This window comes from Phodopus roborovskii, unplaced genomic scaffold (genome assembly GCF_943737965.1).
Source record: "Phodopus roborovskii unplaced genomic scaffold, PHOROB, whole genome shotgun sequence".
Lineage (NCBI taxonomy): Eukaryota > Metazoa > Chordata > Mammalia > Rodentia > Cricetidae > Phodopus > Phodopus roborovskii.
This window is the reverse complement of record NW_026126434.1, coordinates 9,235,845-9,257,614: the sequence shown is the minus strand read 5'-3', so window position 1 is coordinate 9,257,614 and position 21,770 is coordinate 9,235,845. Positions and strand designations below refer to the sequence as shown.

Below are 21,770 nucleotides of genomic sequence, written 5' to 3'. Positions count from 1 at the left end.
ATACAGAATGGGTAGTAGAGGACGGTAGTTATAAATACCATCTAAGGTCATGGGACTAGTTGTGGAAACAAGGATTATAACTGGCATGAGTGCTTCTCTTGCAATTTGTTAAGAATGTATTTGTATTTTCTTTCAAATTCCTTATCATATATGTTGTAATATTAACTAAGAGAATATCAGTGGTTATTTATCATATGTAAGTTTGAGATACTAAAAGGATGTCTCCCAAGAACATTACAACTATTCTAAATTTATAATGCATTTGCATTTGTATAAAGGATAGCTATATCATGCTAGGCGTAATTATGACCTGTTTAAATATATAGTGCATTTGCAATTGTACACGGAGTAGTTATACTGTCTTTAGATGTTATTATGACCTGGTTATTATTTTTATTTGGAAATTAATCATGACATAAGGATATATGATTGTGTGTTAAGCTGACAAGAGGTGGATTGTGATGGCTATTCCCAGTTATCAACTTGACTATGTCTGGAATGAACTATAATTCAGAAATGGAGGCACACTAATGATCCGGATCTTGAAGCAGGAGGACAACATGTCTTTAATCCAGACCTTGGGCTGGAAGACACACCTTTAATCTGGCCACCACCTTCTGTTGGAAGTCTATATAAGGACAATGGAAGCCTATGTAAGGACAAGGAAAGGGGTGTTCTTCACCTGCTTGCCCTCACCTTGCCCTCACCCATTTCCTTCTGTGAGATCCCAGCAGACCAAAGATTCTAGGACTTTCCATTCATAACTAGCCATTGTTGGACTGCAGCCTATAAGTCATTCCAATAAATTCCCATATATATATATATTATATAAATAGGTAAGAGAGGGAGATTCATTCTGTAAGTTCTATGGCTCTAGAGAACCCTGACTAATATAATACAATGTGTTTCACTTAGAACCCACAGAGGTCATGGGTCAGGGGTCATAGGGGAGCAGATGTTTCAAGAGAGGGGAAATAGAGTATAGTGTTATAAAAGATAAAGGAAAAACTGGAAGGATTAAATGAGGTGGCGAACAGGAGGATGGGATGGAGGAATATGGGGAGAGATAATGACACTGAAGACCTTTTATAAAAAGCCATATGGAGGGCTAGAAAGATGGTTCAGTACTTTAGAGCACTTACTGTTCTTATAGAGGACCCAGATACAACTTCCAGCACCCACATGACTGCTCACCACCACCCTAACTCCAGTTCTAGGAGTTCCATTGCTTTCTGACCTCCAAGGGCATTAAGTACACATTATACATGCAAACAAAATACATGCACATAAAAGTAAACATTTTTTTAAAAAAATTTAAACACAGAAACTTACTATTAAAATATATACATATATAGAGTTTAAACTCAGTTACTCTATAATGAAGGACAATGCTCCAACAAGAAACTATACACTACCTAATAAAAACCCCAATACCAGGAATGGGTTATTTCTTTTTGAGTTGTTGGCCAATGGGATCCCATAGAACCTCCCCAAATAATAAAAGCTATTGCCAATGCTTAATTATCTTCCAGAACTTGATAGTAAGAAGATCCCATTGTTGAAGAAATCTAGCTCAGTACTTGGTTGGAAGCTTCACCCCTATTGGCTAGTTCTCACCAGGTTGGAAGGAACTGTGCACACTATAGAGGAGAGAGATCAATCTCACCTCACTATGAACCCTGCAAGTGAAAGACCCTCAAAGCGAGGATCTTCATGATCCGACTCAGGAAAGGCAACACCCCAAATTACTCATGCGAAGCAGTCTTGATGCAAACAGCAAGAGGACTTTTTTATTTCAAGCGCGCTGGGGTCCACAGTCATACGCCATGCTGGGGTAGAGGACTGAGGACCTGGAGTACAGAATTGAGACAACTTTTATAGGGTTTACAACAAAGCCCACACATTGCAAACCAATCATCCCATAGTATCCAGAGCCCAAGTGGTGCAGGCCAATCAATTTAAACCATCCAAGCCCGTGCTTTATAGACCAATCAGTTTTTTATAGCCCCAGAGGTCTGCGTTTGCGCTGGCTCCTGGGTAGGGTGACAAATGGCAGTTAGGATAGGTCACTGGGGTGGGGGTTTCACAACAATTTAGTGAGGTCAGATAAGCTGTTAAGCAGCTCATTTCCTGTTATCTTACTAGGCCAGGATCAGGTACTCAAGGACCTGTCATAAGCAGCAAGAAGTGTAACCTTTTGCCTATTTACCGGCAGAGGACAGGGTCTGGAATTTGAGGTATTTAGGGCTTCTTAGATAGTATTTTTAAACTTCTAGCTTCCCAGGGTCATTGGAGAGTTAGGCTGTATTTTTTATCCTTTTACAAGCAAGATATGACAACTGTTGACTGAAGTAACCAACCTCTTTTTAACACAGCTCCACAACATGGAGCTTACCCCTAACACTGTCAACCAAGCCAAGAACCTGGGGCTAGATAGGACATGGCCCCAGGGGAGAACCTAATACTACTATTCTTCTAGATGGATATAATACTAAAAATGACTCCAAGTGATATATTGCTATATCCACAGGTCACTGCATCTCTCAAGCCTCATCTGCAAAGTTCCTTCTTGCAGTAAATGGCAGTTAACACACAAACAAATAGCTGGTCAGCAAGAGGGTAAGATACTAAATGAAACATCTATTGTGCCCTTCCCCAAAAGACTTGGGGATCTATTCAAAGAAACAGTGTTTTCTGGACATAATAGGGCATATGTTTTTATGCATTCACAGCTATTGTGACAGCATGCATAGGACTTGTATAAAGCCCAAATCAGACAAAATCCCTGCATAAAGGAAGGTATGAAGTTTCACCCCTAGCTGGGGAGCTATTGGCATCTGATTGTTGCTGGAAGAAGAGTCAGTTTTTTTTCAATAATATGACACCTGGTTTACTGGTCACACTCCAGGCCCCATGCTCAGGAATAGTCAGTCAACACAAACACAAACCAGACTTGATGGCTTTGAGAGAGAAGTAGGAAGAGAGAATATGAAGTTGGGTGGGTAGGAAAGTTGGGGGAAGATCTGGGAAGCACTGAAGGAAGGGAATAATAAACATGACAAAGTACACTGTATAAAATTCTCAAGGAACTAACATAAACTCATTTTTTCAAAAAAGAAAGAAGCCCTTTTCCTTGCTGACAAGCTGATCTGCTATTTTAAGAAAACCAATATTCACTTAGAAATTAAAAATAAAGTTTCTTTTTGCAAAAACGGCACACAGGTTCTGATTTGAGACACCCATTATTTTAGTTTAGTCAGTGACTCATCCCAGCCACAGTCAGGAGTCACAACAGCAGCCATGATGATGCTGATAACACAGACACCAAGAGCTCTGTGGGGCTTCCAGATGGTCAGGGCAGAAGCCATATTGTACTGGAGAGAACTGTGCAGAACCTATGGTCTTCCTCAAGGGCACGGCATTCAGCGCTGACTGAACATCACTGGACTAAACCAGACATCCACCTCCAAGAGAGGGGTTCCTGGCATCCCCTCTGCAGATGAAGAAGCTAAGGCCAGAGGACTTGAGATTTTTCTCAAGGTCATACCATAAATTGGGAATGGGTAGAATGTCTTCCTCTTGAGGTTCATGGCCCTGCAGAATCTGGGGACCCAAGTCCTGATCTGCTGCTGCTCTTCATAAGTGAACATTGGCAAGTTACTCTTTAGTTCTCAACTTTAGCTCTCTGTATATAAATGCTCATTTTTCTCAATAAAGGTCATTGTCCCTCCCCCTTGAGACTCTTACACACACATACACACACACAGAGGTGTGCTTACCTGTGCACATATGCACAGGTCTCTTCTTCTATCACGCTGGCAACCTTCCTGCCCCAGCCTCATGAGTGCTGGGGTTAGAGATACACCATCATATCTGGCTCTCTTTCTTTGTGTGATGCAAAAGTACCACCTGTTGAAGGCTATCATTAATTCATTTGACTCATTCATTCATTCAAGAAGTCTTTCCCAGGTAGTCACTGTGTTAATATTGTCTAAGGACACAATGGTAAGCTATAGCCAACTGCTGCCTGTGAGGAGCTAGCTAGTTGCTCCTAGGAACCTAGATCATGCTCCAGGACAGTAAGCAGAGACACAGACCTGAGAGGGCACTCAGGGTATCCTAGGACAGCTGGTTACAAAGGTAGGGGTGAGACAAGCCTCAGGGCAGGAATAAGGAGCAAGTGCAGCAGCCTCAGGGGCCACCTGCAGAGCTCCTTACCTAGATCCTCCCTCCAGTACCTTCACGGTCCACCCTCTGCAGAGCCTGACCACAGACACAGCACAGGGTGAGATGTGTTTCCAAAGAGAGGGCCTGACCAAGTAAGAAACCTCCTAGAGAAACCAGAGCATGACAGAAATATGCATCTTGGCAATCCAGTCACCCAAGACAGGACAATTCAAAGGGCCCCCTAACCTCACCCTCATCTACCAGGATAATGAGTCTGGACAGCATCATCTCTGTGAGCAATCACAATTTCTCAACTTTATCAAGCAGGAAGTGGCTTCTGGCACAGGCCAAGATCACATTTAGAGTCCTGAAGAGGCTTGATTTTCAGAACTGCAGGTTTGGCCAGTCCACTCCAAGATGAACCTCTATCCCTGGCCACCCTAACAGCCATTTGTGGAAATATTTGGTTTTAATATATTCCTAAGCCTCCTCGTTAAGTTGCCTGCCCAAGGCTAACATTTTCGTGCCTGAGCAACAGGAGCTTTTGATACTGTGAAATTATCTATTTGCTGATTTCTAAGGCTAGGCGTTTTCACTCTTCTGCTAGCACGCACTATGTGAAGCTGCATCATTAGCCTTGCAATTTCAAAGACTTGCACAGGTCTACAGGATTGAGGGAGGGAGCAACCTAGGGTGGGGTGGGCTCCTGGGGCAGTAGCTCTTCTGCAGAAATCCCCAGTGTCAGCTGGCTGAGCCATCTGTCTAATTCCTTGCTGTGAGCCTCTCCATGGTATCTTACAAGGTCCCCAAACTCACCAGAACTCCCCATACTACCAACCCCAAATAACCCAGGCTTCCCTGTTTCTTACAATGTAACCACTTTCTACACAGCACACCTAACCACCTTCTCGTCACCCACAAAGGTGCCAAGCTGTTTCTTCCCTTGGACTCCCTTGTGGAATCATGTGGGCCCTATACCCAGCAGTGACCTTTCTAGACCCGAGCAGGTCATGCAGCTCTCTTCCTCAGAAGCCACCAGGGACCTCTGTCACCACCTAGATCAGAGAAAGCAAAAGCAGCTCACGAACTCATTTATCTGATTTCAGAGGCAGTGCGTGACTCTGACATTGAACACACATATTTCCCTACAACATGGGCCTGCTGGCTACAAATGTGGGGGCCTCAAGTGCTCCCAAACACAGAATCAACAGCCTTCTCAGAGCGAACAACGTGTGCTCCACCCTGGAGAGAACTCTGGCTGGGTTTAAATCCCCCCTCCCCACATCCCCCTGGGAGCTACAGCCTGGGAAAAGTTGCTCAGTACCCCTAGGCCTCAGCTTTCTCATCTGTAACACAGAACTAGGGGCTGGAATGTAATGTAACCCAGTTGGTCAATGTTCACTTAAATGTAAAAATCCAAACTGGGCATAGTGATGCAAGCCTGTAATCCAAGCACTCTGGAAGCAGAGCCAGGAGAACCTGAAGTTGTTCGAGATCTTCCTGACCTACATAACAAGTTGGAGGCGTAACATGTACCCTCTAAGGTTAATCCAATCGCAGAGTTAAGGATGAAATGGAAGGTAGGCCCAGCAGCTGAGACAGTCTGGTCCATCGAAGACAGGAAGTGGATGGACATTCCTATTTACAGGTCATTTTGGTTTGGGGTGACTTTTCCACCTTCAGACTCTAGATCCTGGCCTTATGTAAGGTGAGAGACCTCACTGACCATCTATTTACAGTGGTCCTTGATGTTTGGTTTCTTTGTGCCCCAGGACTGGCGATAATCACAAGCCTCTAAAACAAGAGCCGCCCAAGCTCGGGCCCTGCATTGAAGCCCAGCAGGCCTCGGCACCAGGCCAATTTGCTGGTGGTAAAGCTTCTGCTTCTGTGAATCTATTGATTTTCCTTTTCAAGCCAGTTATTTCCTTCTGAGTTATACCCTCGCATCCCACCAGGGTTCCACCTACGCTGTTCCTCTCTACACTGGCACATCCTGCCAGGGACACCAGCCTCAGACCCTCGAAGGCTTATTGACAGCCACTGTAGTCACAGCCAGCCCACACAAGCCTGCATTCTCAGACTCCCAGGCCTGAGAACGTACATGTCCAAGGCACCTTGGAATGTGGGCTGGCTCCTCAGCACCTGCGTAACTGACAGAAGTCCAGGCCAGAGTTAGGAAGTGACTGCCAATGTCACCTAGCAAGGACAAGGCTGAGCTAAAGGCTTGTACTGGGTGGTTTTATGTGTCAACTTGACTGAAGCTATAGAGTCATCAGAGGAAGGTGCGTCAGCTGAGGAAATGCCTCCTTTAGATCCAGCTGTAAGGCATTTTCTCATTTAGTGATCAACGGGGGAGGAGGGGAACAGCCCATTGTGGAGCCATCCCTGGACTTGCTGGTCCTGGGTTCTATAAGAAAGCAGGCTGAGCAAGCCATGGAGAACAAGCCAGTAAACAGCACCCTTCTGTGGCCTCTGCATCAGCTCCTGTCTCCAGGATCCTGCCCTGTTTGAGTTCCTGCTCTAAATTCCTTCAGTGATGAACAGCAATGCTGAAGGGTCAGGCAAACAAACCCTTCCCTCCCCAACTTGCTTTTTGGTCAGTGTTTCACTGCAGCAATAGAAACCCTAACTGAGATAAGGCTTAAGCCTCAGGACTCCTCTTGCTACCAGCAGGCCTACCCTAAGAGGTTTGCAAGGAACCACAGGTACCCTGGCTTACTGGCTCTACCACTCTGTCAGCCCTACAACCAGCCTGAACATTATCTGTCCTAAAGACCCATACTACCCTGAAGAGGATGCCTTCAGCCTGAGTCTCTCCTTACAGAATCACGTGCCTATGAGAACTGCTAGGCAGCCCTGAATCTAGGAACAGTGCTAAGGGTGAACACACTAAGGCACATGTATGCAGTGAGATACAACAGTGATGCACATAACAAACATCTACAAGCAACCACACGTAAGGTTCTAAGTAATGAAGAAACTAAATCAAAGACATATGTGCTAAAAATTCATGCACACAGTGCTCAAGAGAGTGTTCAGGTTAAGAATGCTTGCTACATGCAAGGGTGATGCACACCTTTAATCCCAGCACATGGGAGGCAGAGGCAGGCAGAGCTCTGTGAGTTCGAGGCCAGCCCGGTCTATAGAGCTAGTTCCAGGACAGGCTCCAAAGTTGCACAAAGAAACCCTGTCTGAAAAAACTAAAAGAATGCTTGCTATGCAAGGACCGACATCACATACCACTTAACATCCTCTTGGGACCTGCACGTGCATACATTCAAATACACACTTGCACATACATTCACACTCACACACAAATAAATAAATAGCGTTTCTTTAAAATTCCATGTGCAGGCAGCTGCATGTATAGCTCAGCAGTTAAGAATGTATACTGTTCTTGGAAGGGACCTGAGATTGGTTACAAACACCCAAGTGGAAAAAACCTTGTGTGTAAACCCCCCCTCCCCGCCTTGTTGGAGACAGGATGCCTTGTTATCTACCACTTCATATGTCAGGCTAGTTGCAAGCTCTCAGGCTTTCTATCTCTATCTCCACCATGTGCTACAGCTTTTGTGGATTCTGGGGATCCAGATTCAGGTCCCCATGCTTGCACAGCCAGCATGCTGTCCACTAAGGCCTCCTTGGACCATCTTTCTGATGCTTTTAAGCCACCTGTGCTTAAAAGCACAACCCATCTCTGGGTTGGGGCCAGGGAAGGTGCTGAACACTATGTGCACAAGGCAGCCATAGTGTAAGAAGGGGGCACCCCTCCAGGATACAAAGCTTTACTTTCAAGAGAGGCCCTGAGCTCTGGAGGGAAAAAAAGCTCTCTCTAGGCCTGGAAGAAGGCTCAGGCTTGGTTTCCAAAACCTGCAATCTGGAGAGACTGTCTAGAAATAGCAGCTTAGATAGAAAGCTTCTCACGCCCCTTTTCCACATTGCATCATACAGAGGCAGAGCCTGGATGAGGCTCTCATCACACAGGAACTCAGGGGCTCTGGGGAGAGCAGCTGAAGGCTCTGCAGTGGACACAAGGTCAGCACCCAGCCTGTTGTCCCCATGAGATGCAGGAGACAGGAAAGCAGAACAAAGGCTTTGGCTTTCTCAGTAAGTGGAGATGGGAGTCTGAGGGATGCCTCGGGAGCCTCTCCCTACCCTTGTGCCCTCAGAAAGGGACCTGGCAGACCCTGGGGACTCCCCAGACTAGAAACAGTACAGTGAAACAGACAACCCCTCAATTCACAGGTTGCTCCAGGAACTGTAGATTAGCAAACCTCAACTAAATTCAGGACAGAGAGGCTGTTCCTGCTCCAGCCCTGGCTGCTTCCCTTATCCTTAACCTGTGTGTGTACAGAGAGGGAATGTGGAGCGAGACCTATTCAGTTTCCACACTGACAGCCCTGGAGAAGCTGGTCCTTCTGAGCACACAGTCAGTGCTCAGTGTATATTTGTTGGGAAAGAGCCAGCAGAGATTTCGTATTCAGTGAGACACAAAGTGCATGGTAAATACTGTCATAAAAGAACGGAGTTCTTGGCTGGGTGGCATTCATCTTTAATCCCAGCTCTGGGGAGACTGAGGCAGGAAAATCTCTGTGCATTTGAAGCCAGCCTGGTCTACATAGGGAGTTCCAGGCCAGCCAGAGCTAAATACTGGGACCCTATCTCCAAATAAAGCAAAACAAAAAAGAGGAAGGATTGGAGGAAGGGAGGGAGGAGTGGGGATTTCCAGATCGTGGGGTCCCTACAGGGCCCAGACAATTATACATTACAGAAAGTGAGCTGGCTGGGGAGACTTTTTGTCAGGCTGTGGGACTGACACCCTACAACAGCCAGGCCAGCTGGTGACAGGGTGCCATCTGCTGGTAAGTGCAGCTAAGAGCTGGTGAACCTGGGGGGAGGAGGGAGCGGAGCTACATCCCTTCTCTCCCTAGCCTAGGTCACAACTACCGTCCAAGGATGTGGCCTCTCCCAACTCATGTTCATTCTCTTGCTTTCACCACTCATACATATCCAGAGGCCTGCCAGGCAACGAACCCGCCCAACCTTAGAAATTCAAGGCAGAAGGGACTCACACAAGCTTCCACAGGCCTTGGGCCCCGTGAACCTGTACATTTGCCCAGCTTCCAGATAGTTCCAAGAGGACACACAGGCTTGAGTTTGGCAAGGTATCTTATTTGTACCACCAGGACTGCTTGTCCTGAAAAAAAATAATGATAAACTGGACTTCATCAAGAATAAAACATTTGTTTTTCAGGAGATACCGTTATAAGGCTGAAAGACAAGGCAGAGCCTAGAAACTGGGTTTAGGAAAACTCTGGCCAGGTTTGCTGGAGACTATGTAGGATGCCAGCACTTAGGAGGCTGAGGCAGGAGATGGCACTGGAGTCCAGTCTGGACTACATAGTCAGGGCCTGACTCAAACTTAAAAGAAGGGAAACAGAACTTGGATCCAGAACATATAAAGAACTGGGCACCAGCAAGATGGCTCAGCAGGGAAAGGCATTTACCACCAAACCTGATGAACCCAGGACCCACGTGGTTGAAGAAGAGTACCAACCCCTGCAAGTCCTCTGACCTCTACATACACACCATGCATGCCATGGTGCCCTATCCAATAAACAAGTAATGTATATTTTAAAGGTGTTATATTTATTTGTAGATCCAGGCAGGGTGGCACATGCTTTTAGTCCCAACTCTTAGAAGGCAGAAGCAAACAGATCTCTGAGTTCCAGAATAATGGGAGTTATGGAGAGACACTACCTCAAAGCAAAAAAACAAAAACAAAAACAAAAAACATCTGTAACTCCAGCTCTAAAGGATCCAATGCTGTCCTCTGGCTTCTGAGGGCATCTGCATTTGTGTGTGTGTGTGTGTGTGTGTGTGTGTGTGTGTGTGTGTGTGTAAGTACGAATAATTGAAAATACAAGCCAAGTATGGAGGAGGCAGAGGCAAGAGGATCTCTGAGTTCAAGGTCAGCCTACTCTATGAGCAAGTTCCAGGTCAGTCAGGGCTACACAGTGAGACCCTGTCTCAAAAGAATGAAAAGGTAGGCTCACAGAGGTGTTTCTGAGGCATGAGAGGAGACAGTCTTGGGTAGCCTCCAGCGGCTTGGCTCTCAGCCCATCTCTTCATCTCCTGCACCTCCAGAGGGGGATCAGGGTGTGAACCACACCTGCATCACCAGCAAGTCACCTGCACTCTTTCTAGCTCAAGCTCTGTAAAACTCCCACAACATGATATGATACATGCTTGTATTTACTCCCATCCCTCAGGAGACTGAGCAGGGAGGGTCACCCTAAAGTTCAAGGCCAGCTTGGGCTATACAGTGAGGGCAAAGCCAGCCTAAGCCATATAATGAGTTTGGAGTCTAGTAAGTTTGGGCCATATAGTGCCACCTCCTCACAAAATTTAAAAACAAAAAGCAGCAAACGTTTATGCAGCAAAACGATCTAGCCAGGTGGTGGTAGCACATGCCTTTAATCTGGAGGCAGGCACTCCTGTCTTGTTTCATCATCTTTCCAACACGATTGTAACATCATCAAGTTCTCATGACAATTAAATGAGTCAGGACTGGCAAAGTGCTCACATGGTGCCTGGTGAGTAGAGGAACTGGGGAGGCAGAACTAGTTTTCCATCACCCCTAGGAGGCAGGATGGGCACTCAGGGTCTGTCAAGGTACCAAGCTGAGGCCATGTCCCTGCAGGAAGCTGGGGTTTTTGAAGTGTTACCTTCAGTAAACAAGTGAGCTTGGGCAAAAAGTACTTTTTCTTTAATCTGTCTTACCTGTCTCTAGCTCTGCCCTGAAAAGGAAAAAAAAAAAAAACTCCTCAAAGATTCTGAAATCAGGGCTGGAGAGATGGCTCAGTGGTTAAGAACATGGCAGCTCACAACTGTCGATAGCTCCCAATTTCAATGGATCTGAAACCCTCATACAGACATACATGCAAGCAAAACACAATCATTGCTCATAAAATAAAAACAAATTATTTTCAAAAAATATTCTGAAATCACAAGTGTGTGTGTGTGTGTGTGTGTGTGTGTGTGTGTGTGTGTGTGTGCATACATCCAAATGTCACAAGACCCACATGGAGGTCCAAGGACAACCTGTAGGAGTTGGTTCTTTCCTTCTACCATGTGGGTCCTGGGAATTAAACTTGAGTCCTTGGGCTTGGTGGCAAACATCTTTACACACTGAGCCATCCAACCTAGGCCTTGTTTTTGTTTTTTTCAGATAGGTAACACACAGTAGGTGCTCAACAAGAGCAGCTTTCTTAAAGCCCAGCTCCTTCATACTGTTAGAGCCTGGTCAGATCACCTTCCAAACTTACAGGGAACTCAGAGTGGCCAGGTCCCACATTTTGTGTGTAGGCTCACTAAAGGGATAAAAAGCCTTGTACACTCCAACCTTGACATTAAAGGCCCAATCCCCACCACAGGAAAGTCTCCAGCTTCAGCAGGGCCTCCATGGCTGAAGGTTCACCCATGATGACTGGAGCTCTGCTGCCCCCAGGATCTTGGCAATCACCAGCTACCACCCTACTCCAAGGCTGTATGGTAGAGTGAGGGTTTCTGCTCTGGTGCCCAAGGCAGGGGCTCTAATCCCAGGCACTGCAGTGCTCTTGAGGTGGGGGCTGAAGGCCTGTTTTGGGATCCTCTGTGAGCATGGACCCTAGCTGGTGCAGAAGCTGGTGTGCCATCTTCTATCCAAACCATCCCACACATCATCCAGACAGAAGCCACTCTAGTTTGCTTGCTGATATCTGCACCGGACCACTGAGACACATGCATCAGCAATCTCTCTGGTTTTCAGAGGTCCAGATTTCACATAGTTGGGGGGTATCACCCCTAAACAGCACTGCCTGGAAGCTGGAGCAACAACTAAGCCAGCAAAGGCCATCTCCTCTCCCAACTCAGCAGCATCTGGTCCCTTCCTCCAGCCTCCTCACAGTGCCTCTTCTACCAGGAAGCTTCTAGGGTCAGAGTTCAGGTCCCCCTGTCTGGCTCTCCCCCCTGAGTACAGTCACTACCCACTGTGCTCACAAGATCTGGATGAGAAGATGCTGCCTGGGTCCCTCAAATCGCCACCTTACAGACATGACACCTTGTACTGAACCGCCTACCTCTCAGAGGGAATATGAAGCAGGCCCCACCTGACCTGGCTGATTGGCACCTGTGGAGGTGCCTTTGTACCAATGAGGACTTAGCCTCTACCTCCACCACTTTGGGGTATGAGGAAAAAATTAAGCATAACAGCTGCCAGGGCTGGAGAGATAGTTCAGAGCACTGGCTGCTCTTCCAGAGGTTCTGAGTTAATTCCCAGCACTCACATGGTGGCTCACACCATCTATAATGAGATCTGCTGCCCACTTCTAGTGTGCAGGCATAATAATGCAGGCAGAACACTATACATTATAAATAAATCTTTAAAAGAAAAATAGCTGCCAATTATTGAGCTCCCTGCATGCTGAGCAAGTAACAAATGTAACCACTCTGAGAGGACACAATTGTCCATAACCGCCCTAAGAGAACACAATTACCATCCCCACTTTATAGATGAAGAAATCAAGGCTCAGATGGGTAGGTGACCTGCTAAGATGCCAAACTAGTACTGGGCAGAGTCAGGATTGACACCCAGGACCCAATAGCCTAAGCCCGACAGAGAGTCTTGTATGCTGGGTAAGACTCCAGAGCTCTACCAAGGGGCCACAGTTAGCAGCTACCCCTAAGTGTCCCCTCCAAAGCCAGCAGAAACCTTCCCATTTCCTGACATTTCAGCCCTCGGCTCAGCTTAGCAAACCTTCCACATGCCAACATAGTGCCATACTAGGTTCACAGAGAGAGAGCAAAAAACCACAGGGTTGACTGTGCATGTAGCACATGCTTTTAACACCAATACTAAGGAAGCAGTGACAGGCACATCACTCTGTGTTCGAGGCTGGTTTGATCTGTCTAGCATTCCACTTCAGCCAGAGACACAAGTCAAAAAGAGAGAGAGAGAGAGAGAGAAACGACAGTGTTCCTGCCCTCTGGGGTACCAAATGGGTCACTACAGAGGAAGAAGGGAGGAAGGAAGGGATAAAACTGAGGGCTTCCAGGAAGAGTCAGTGACCAAGGCTGACTGCCTCTCCAGTACCTGAGTTGTTACCGTCTGAATTGGAGCCTGCATTCCAGACACAGACACTTGAAGACATACACATGTACACACAAACCCCACACACCTGGAAAATTCCTCTCCACTGACAAAGCCCATCTAAGCCATATGCACTGTCATCCCCATGACAGGGCTGTGCTCTCTGGATTCCTACAATTGTGCCAGCATGCCTATGTCTCTTCAGTGGCACTGATACCCATGATACACACACACTCATGTGTGTGCAGAACACATGAATCATTCATCTCACAAAGGCACCAGAAACTCCTGTGTACACAGACATAATTGCTTGCTCTTCCTGACTCCTCCTGCCACTCACAACTGCAGGACTCAACTACACGGATGGCTTGCTTAAATGCTTGGGAGTCTCAGGGTAAACAAACCGCTAAAATGCTATAATCAGTTCAAATTTTAAAAAATAAATGCATGTCACAACATCAGAATGTGGTAGTATCTTCCAGCTGGGTGAACCCAAAAGCTCACACAGGCTAGCTGTGACTAGCAAGTACTGTTCACCACAGGGAGGCTGTGACAGTTCAAGACAACACTCAAGAGGCTCCTGGCATGGGGCCTGTCATGGGGTAACTCAAGTGTGGCCAGTTTGATGCAGTCCAAGGGAGCACACACACTCACACTCAGAGAGAGAGAGAGAGAGAGAGAGAGAGAGAGAGAGAGAGAGAGAGAGAGTTCCCTGACATCCGGAAATAAGAACAAGGTTTGCAGTGAGACACACACACACACTAACCACAAGTGAAGTAAAGTTCCATGAAGCGCCTGTCCTCCCAGTCACGCACTGACAGCCCCTTCACCTCTTTTATGTGCCATCTCTGTGTTCACAAGCCAGTCACACTGTAGAAGAGCCAGACCTCACTTACCCAGGGTGTCTGAGCCGTTTTCCACTGTCTCGTTGACTCTCCTTGCAACTCTGGCCACAGCCTCACCCATCTTCCTCAGCATGCAGACGTGGGGGTCAGGCTCCCAGCCTCTAGGCTGGTCTGCTGCTCACAAAGGGGTCTGTGCCTGAGGAAGACACAGGACCATGAAGCATATGGCTGCCAGCCAGGGTTCCATGACCAGTACTCTCCTCCCTAGGGATTCAGGTCATTAAGAAGCTACAAGGAAGTCCCCAAGCCACTCACCTCCTCCAGAGCCCAGGCCACACTGGCTTAGCCTTTCAGGGGCTACTTTGATCTGCCACCCAGAGTGTGAGGGCAGCTGGGTCTTACCACTTTCCTGAAAGGATCAACGCAAGTGACCTCACCATACGCAAGAGCTTGAACCAGTGGCCAGGCAGGTATGAGGACTCAGATGGCCTGTGACTCAACAGGTAGGGCAGGGTGTTGAGGGAGAGGCCAGGTCCAGCTAACTGCTGGAGAAAGGCACCTGTCTACTCTGCAGCCTCCTGGCCAGGGCTCAATCCACACAACTAGGCCAGCTGCCCTGCTGGCCACCCCATCCACCAGGTTCCTACGATATAGCAGAAAGTGAAGTACCAGGACAGCGGGACCTTGGAGCCTGCAGGTGGGTGGTCTCTAGGAATCCCCTGTCCATGTGCCAGAGTGGAGGGGAGGAGGGTACAGTGTCAGCACCCAGGCCTCATTCTCGGCTTGTTGCGGAATTTATCTACAAGCAAAGAGGAAGCGCTTGCTGGAAGTGAGAAGGGAAACCAGATAACTGGATCTCCGGGGAGAAGATACTTAAAGAAGTGTGGGGGTTGGAGAGATGGCTCAGCAGTTAAGAGCACCGGCTGCTCGTCTACAGGACCTGGGTTAAGTCCCAGCACATGCATGGTGGCTGGCAAACACACTCTCTGGCTTCTGAAGGCACCAGGCATATTTGTGGTACACATACACATGCAGGCTAAATACCATATACACAAAAGAAAAGCAATTGATAAGTCATTTGAGAAATAGGCTGGGGGTATAGCTTATCTGGTAAAAGGTTTCTACCAAACAGTCACAAAAGCCCTGGGTTCAATCCCCAGCACCACACAAACAGGGTAAGGTGCAACCCACCTGTAGTCTCAGCACTAGGAAGTTCAATATAAAAATTTCATGTTAAAAGCCAGCATGGGCTACATGAAACCTTGTCTCAAGCAATCATTGCTAGATAGGTGATAGATTAGATAGGTAGGTAGGTAGGTAGGTAGGTAGGTAGATAGATAGATAGATAGATAGATAGATAGATAGGAAATTTAAAAAGTCATAAAAATGTCTTCAACACCTTGTTACTACAGAGAAAGAAACCAAAGCACAAACAATGAATGACTAGGTACCAGGGACAAGCTCAAGGGGAATGGACTATAACCAGGTCTGGGTATTTGCTTCTTCACAGAAGTCACCTACATCACCACAAGGAGAAAGGAACTCAAACTCAATGCCAAAGACAGGATTCTTTGTCTCCCCTGTCCCTGTCTCCAGTCCTGAATTCAACAGTCACTCCAGCAAACCCACCCTAGTCAGGGACCAGAGGTGAAAGAGTGACAAAGGCCAAAAGAAGAGATATGGGGACAGTGTCCAGAGCTGAACAAGCAGGGCAGGTATGCTCCAGCCCACCCCTCCCTCAGCCAGGAGATGGATGCTGACACAGGAAGGCCAGAACGAACACACTGAAGATGGGAAAGGCCCCAAGTCCAACTCTACCACTGCAGAGCTGGAACGTGTGGGAGGAGGTCTCAACCACACTGAACGTGAGCCTAGTAACACCACTCTTGATGAGTACACATGACTGTGCAAAGCCCATGCGTCTGCCTCACTCTGAGCCCAGGACTCATAAACACTCAACAAACGCCCGCTGGAAGGACATGTGCAGGTGTGACACCAGCACCAAATGTTTTGTGTATGACCCACAGAGTTCTGAACACACACCTGGGCACATTCCTTGAGGAATGAGTACAATTCCCATGGAGCCACGCCCAGGAAGTGTACCCTGACTGCTCCAGCCTCAGCAGTCCCGCCTCTCTCTGAGCTTCAGTGATGCTTAAATGACCAAGCACAAATCACTTGGGTTGTTTGTTGGGCATGATGGCACACACCTTTAATCCCATCCCTGGGGAATGTAGTTGTTTGTTTTTTTACTCTTTTGGCTCTTTAGCCTTTGGGGGGACCCAGCTCTCAAATAAATCACACGGAGTCTTATTCTTACTTATGAGTGCCCAGCCTTAGCTTGGCTTGTTCCTAGCCAGCTTTTCTTAACTTAAATCATCCTGTCTACCTTTTGCCTCTGGGCCTTTATCTTTCTCTATTTCTGTATATCTTTTCTTTCCTTCTTACTCCACGTCTGGCTGTGTGGCTGGCCCCTTCTTTTCTCCTTCCTAGATCTTCTCCTCCAAGATTCCTCCTCCTCTTTATTCTCTCTGCCTGCCAGCCCTGCCTATCTTTCTCTTGCCTTGGTATTGACAATTTAGCTCTTTATTAGACCAATAAGGTGTTTTAGATAGACAAAGTAACACAGTTTCACAGAGTTAAACAAATACAACATAAAAGAATGCAATACATCTTACACAGTATCAACAAATATAACACATCTTAAAATAATATTCCAAAACAGGAGAGTTTGAGGCCTACCTGGTCTGATCTACATAGTGAGTTCCAGGACAGCTAGAGCTGCATAATAAAGAGACCTGGTCTGATCTACATAGTGAGTTCCAGGACAGCTAGAACTACATAATAAAGAGACCCTGTCTCAAAAACCCAAAAGAAGGTAAAAACCTCTCTCTCTCTCTCTCTCTCTCTCTCTCTCTCTCTCTCTCTCTCTCTCTCTCTCTCTCTCCACATTGCTTTCTTTCCCTCCACCCCCCCCACTGGCCCATGAGCACTCCCACCCTATGCTTCTCTTCACACTCTCATCAAACAGATGCTTGGTGTGATGATTCCCCACACACCACTTGGGTTTCAAATCTGAAATACAAGTCTAATGACTCTTCCAACATGTCCAAGGCAGAGTCCAAGGTGAAAGTCCTAAGTTTGCATACCTCCACAGGCCTGCATAGCATGGGCCAGTGCATGACGGTGGGAAAAGGGAGGACTGTGACAAAGGGACCCCCACCACCTTCAATATGCAGCCTCTCACTTCAAACCACCCGGCCTGAATCAGTATTACCAAAATTGAGGTGACATACTTGTCTTTATGTTTTTAATTTTACTTCTTAGTTAACTGTATGTGCATTGGCATTTTGTCTGAATTCACACCTGTGTGAGGGTGTCGGATACCCTGGAACTGGAGTTACACACAGTTGTGAGCTTCCATATGGGTGCTGGGAATTGAACCTGGGTCCTCTGGGAGAGCAGCCAGTGCTCTCAACTGCTGAGACAGCTCTCTAGTCTCTAGTTCTTAATTTTACCTCTCTCTCTCTCTCTCTCTCTCTCTCTCTCTCTCTGTGTGTGTGTGTGTGTGTGTGTGTGTGTGTGTGTGTGTGTGTGTGTGTGTGTAAGACAGAGACAGAGAAAGAATATGCAGGTACAAGTGTACTATGGGACACACTTTGAGGGAAGAGGCTGCCTTTCAATAGTGTGTTCTCTCCACTGTAGGTTCTTGGATCAAACTCAGGTCACCAGGTATGGCAACAGTGCTTTTACACACTGAGCCAACTCACTGGCCCTGCAGTCATTTATCCTAACTCCTTCACAAAACAGGGAACTGAGGATCCAGGAAAGGAGGCCAACAGGTTAGATAGAAACAAAGACCCCAAGTCTCCTAATTCTCAACCTGGGGGAGGGGGCTCTTCCTGCTGTAACATCTTCTCTCCTTTCCCCTCTCAAGTACTCATGATCAATAATCATAAATATTTATGTTAGGTATACAGGGCATAAGAATAAAAGTGAAAATAACAGGATTTAGCTCTGACCCGTGATTCTTTTAAAGGTTAAATTTAACCTTTAATTGAATAACACTGGAACAATTCTGACTCAAAACAAAAATATAGAAACAAAAACTTCCAAGATGTGCAGGGCCTGTGTGACCTAGAACAGACTAGGCTTCTGTCAATTAACCACTATGCCTGCAATTCTACCAGATGCCACCAGTGGTGATGTTGCAGTAGGTTGTTGATGAAAGAAGTCCCTAGGAAAACTCAGACACCCCACACTATAGGTCAGAATGGTCATGAAAGCATGAACAGGAACAACATATGAAGTCTGGGTGTCAAACCAACTTACTAGGAAGGAGGACTCCCTTACTTCAGTGATGCTCTGGGTGCGGCAAAGATACCCTAGGCTGCCTAAAACATCAGCTGCCTACCTTCACCACGCTCACTGCTGGGCAAACAGCTACCCACACATCACCTAAAGTTTCTCCCCACAAGAAAGAACTGCTCCATCAATCCAGCTGGGCACCCCTTCCAAGCCAGATGACAAAGCAGGCAGGACTACGCGATGGAGAGATGGCAGGTCACGTTCTACACAGGGGCCAGAGGGAGAACAAACATGATGGGGCTAGAGTGTACTCCTAGCCCCACCAAGAGGCACTTAGTGGCTCCTTTGGCCCCAAAGGCTGGACCAAATGGATTTACTTAGTACCTAATGGAAGCTCAAAGAGATAGTCTGGGGAGGAGGAGAAAAACACATTTGTCCTTGCTGGGTCTGGTGGCACAGGCCTATAATTCCAGGTACTCAGTATGCTGGAGTGGGAGAATCTGGACTACAGAGCACATTCAAGGGCACCTTAGCCTTCTCATAGCCCTGGGCTTAATCCCAGTACTGGTGGGGAGTAGTAGACATGGGATGGACACATAGCTGTTTTTTATTTTGTTTCTTTTGAATGTTTTAAAAAGAGAAGCAGACAACTGTCCAAGTCAAACAAGAGACAGCGCTGTGGGCTGCTCCCTCCCCCAATCTACATAAACAATTTGAGTCCATTCACAATCTGCATATCAGCACTATTTGATCAAGGCACTGGGCATCTCTCTGGAAACAGCACAAACCCCAGGCCCAGACCAGCCCACAGGTCTAGGTTGTAGGCTTCCAGAAGCAGAGATCTGGTCAACTCTTTGAGTATGGGTGGTAGTAGTAGGTAGTCAGGAAAAAACAGGAGCTTTCAGCCCACATGGGCCTGGCTGTTTCAGTGCCACCCATCCCAGCAACTGTGTGGGAGAGACTCGGAAACTTTCAAGGAAACTGGCCATGATGACACTTATCTATAACTCCAGCACCAGGAAAGCCGAAGCAGGAGGATTTTGAGTCTCAGGTCAGCCTGGGCTACAGAGCAAGAGCCAGTCTCAAAAAGGGAGGGAGGAGGGAGGGAAGGAGGGAGCCAAAGAGAAAAGGAGAAGGAAGAAATTACCAAAGAAATCACTCCAAAACCCAAGGTGCTTGGACTGACAGAACAAACCCTTCCTACCGGCTTACCTGCCCTTTCCCCGAGTTTGTTATACAGTCCCAGGGCATGTTTAAATTTGAAATCTTCTAGTCACCATCTACAAAATCCACCCTGGACAATCCACCCTGGACAATCAAGGACAAAAAGACAGGACAGGGACTAGAGGTGTCCCCACCTTTTGACACTGCAGCATGGCACTGTCATCTACACATGCATTAAGCTCCTGGGATGAACTGGGCCCACAGGCCACAGACTTGATACGCCTGATGGAACAAGCTTCCCACTGGCAGGCAGAATGAGCCATTTACAGGCCAGTACCGTTATAGCCTGGGGTAGGGGGCAGCATGGAAGCCTGTGTCAAGACCCCATGGGAGAAACCATACAGTGCCAGCAACAGGGAGACAAAGACATGCCAGAGAGGAGAAGGCCTACAGTCTCTTCCAGATCTCTAGTGGCCTTATTCTGGAAAGTTCTTAATGCTGTGGAGCAGCCCCAGTTGTTAAGATGTAAACATCACCTTCCTCAATGGAGCTGTTAAGAAATTAATAGAAGATAAATCACTTCTCAGGAAGGGCTTTGCAAGCCACATAGGGCTTCCCACATTAAGGCATGACCAATCAATAGGTGATCAAACAAGGATAGACGGGAAGTTTTCACATAATAAATTGAAGGTGGGTACGCTATTCTGCTTTGATGTGATTGTAAGTGCTATGCAATTTCTCTGCCTGATCAGAAACCAGTATCACCTAGATTCCAAACACGGGCTGGGGTATTTAAACCTTAACCATAGCTGTGACCCAGCCCTTAAGGGCCAGAACTTTACTACCTGAGATCTCTGCAAAGACACCAGAGCGACACTCCAGTTGCACCAGATGGTCCTATATTTAGTTACTGTTGTGGTCAACTGGTAACTTAAGAGTCTGGCAGCCTCGCTGTGGGGCAACTGGAGCCTCTGGAGCCATGTGCACGAGCTGCCCCACTGCTGGCTCAGGCCACGCTTCGGGACCCTGCCAAGTCCAAGAGCTGGTGTGGGGAGATGAAGGGCACAGTACTTGTTCGCACCCCAGCAATCCCAAAGGTCCTCTAGAGACTAGAACAGAGCTGACCCACTTTCCCACCCAGGGGAAAGAGCCTGCTGGGGAGTGAGCCGGACTTGTCGGCGCCGGGTTTGTGAGTCTTGGGGAGCCCCGCACGTGAGCATCCTCAGACTGTACCTGCCCGTGACTGTAGCCAGAGGCCAAAGACGGGATTCCCCCAGACCTCATACTCGCTCCAGTACCATGCTGTCCTGGCAGGTGGGAACTGGGGCAAATAAAGCAAACAGAGCTGGGGAGGCTGCTGATCACAGAGACCGGGGCGTCCCATGCTGCCAGGGGCGGAGAGGTACACTACCAGAGCGACATGCGCAGCTGCCTCTCCCCGTGGGCACCGGCGTGTCCCTGGGGAAACGGAAGTAGGCTGTCCGGGAGCGGTAACCACGAGCCGCTCATTCCCCCCACCCCGAACGATCTCGGACCTGCGAGTCCACGACCCAGGACACCGCCCCAGCCGCTGCTCAGTGCTACCAAGTGTCCTGGAGGAGGGGAAAGGACACAGCCTGGGACCCTGTTTTCCCTTCTTCCCCAGCCCCTGACACGCTAGGCCTCGGGCCACCGTTGCTCTGCGCGGCGCGAAGCCTGTGGGCCGCTAGAGGCAGCACTTACAGCGACAATGCGTCCTAGAGACCTGAGCCCATCAGTCACGCTCCCTCGGCGGCCGCCCGCACCCCGGGCAAGTTCTGAGCCCAAGAGGCGGAGCTCGAGGGGCGGGGCCCAAGGGCAGCCAGGTCTGCGCGCATGGCCGCTTGGCCAATAAAGATGCAAGGATGAGAGCTAGGGCAGGGCAGGGCCGGAGCTCCGGCCGCGTGAACAAATCAGCGCTCAGCTCCTCCAGCGCGCTCAGAAACCTAGGGGGGAAATTGCTTTGTGTAGAATCAGCTGAAGACAAGAGCGCTGGGGGCCGGTACCTGCAGTCTACATCTTTAGGATGCTGTTCCAGGCTGAGTTTTCTCCAGATGGGGCTCAGTTCGGCAGATCAGAGAACTCTGAAAAACGTGAAGAAACACTAATCGAGATCGCATTGCAACTTCATCTCTCCA

The 21,770-nt window shown here is 47.9% G+C and overlaps 1 protein-coding gene across 2 annotated transcripts in view; it reads right to left on the bottom strand.

The window, feature by feature from the left end:
• Lrrc20 (leucine rich repeat containing 20) overlaps window positions 1-21,481 on the bottom strand; it is a 92,968-nt gene extending 71,487 nt beyond the window's left edge. Inside the window, exons 1-2 of one of the 2 annotated variants that reach the window (XM_051186775.1) lie at window positions 21,337-21,481; window positions 14,194-14,338 (exon numbers count right to left, since the gene is read on the bottom strand). In XM_051186775.1, the coding sequence (XP_051042732.1) occupies window positions 14,194-14,275 (82 nt within the window). In that variant the 5' untranslated portion in view covers window positions 14,276-14,338; window positions 21,337-21,481. Of the gene's footprint in view, window positions 1-14,193; window positions 14,339-20,847; window positions 20,962-21,336 lie in introns of those variants that run through there. The other variant, XM_051186774.1, reaches the window with a different exon arrangement.
• Between the last annotated feature and the right edge of the window lie 289 nt (window positions 21,482-21,770).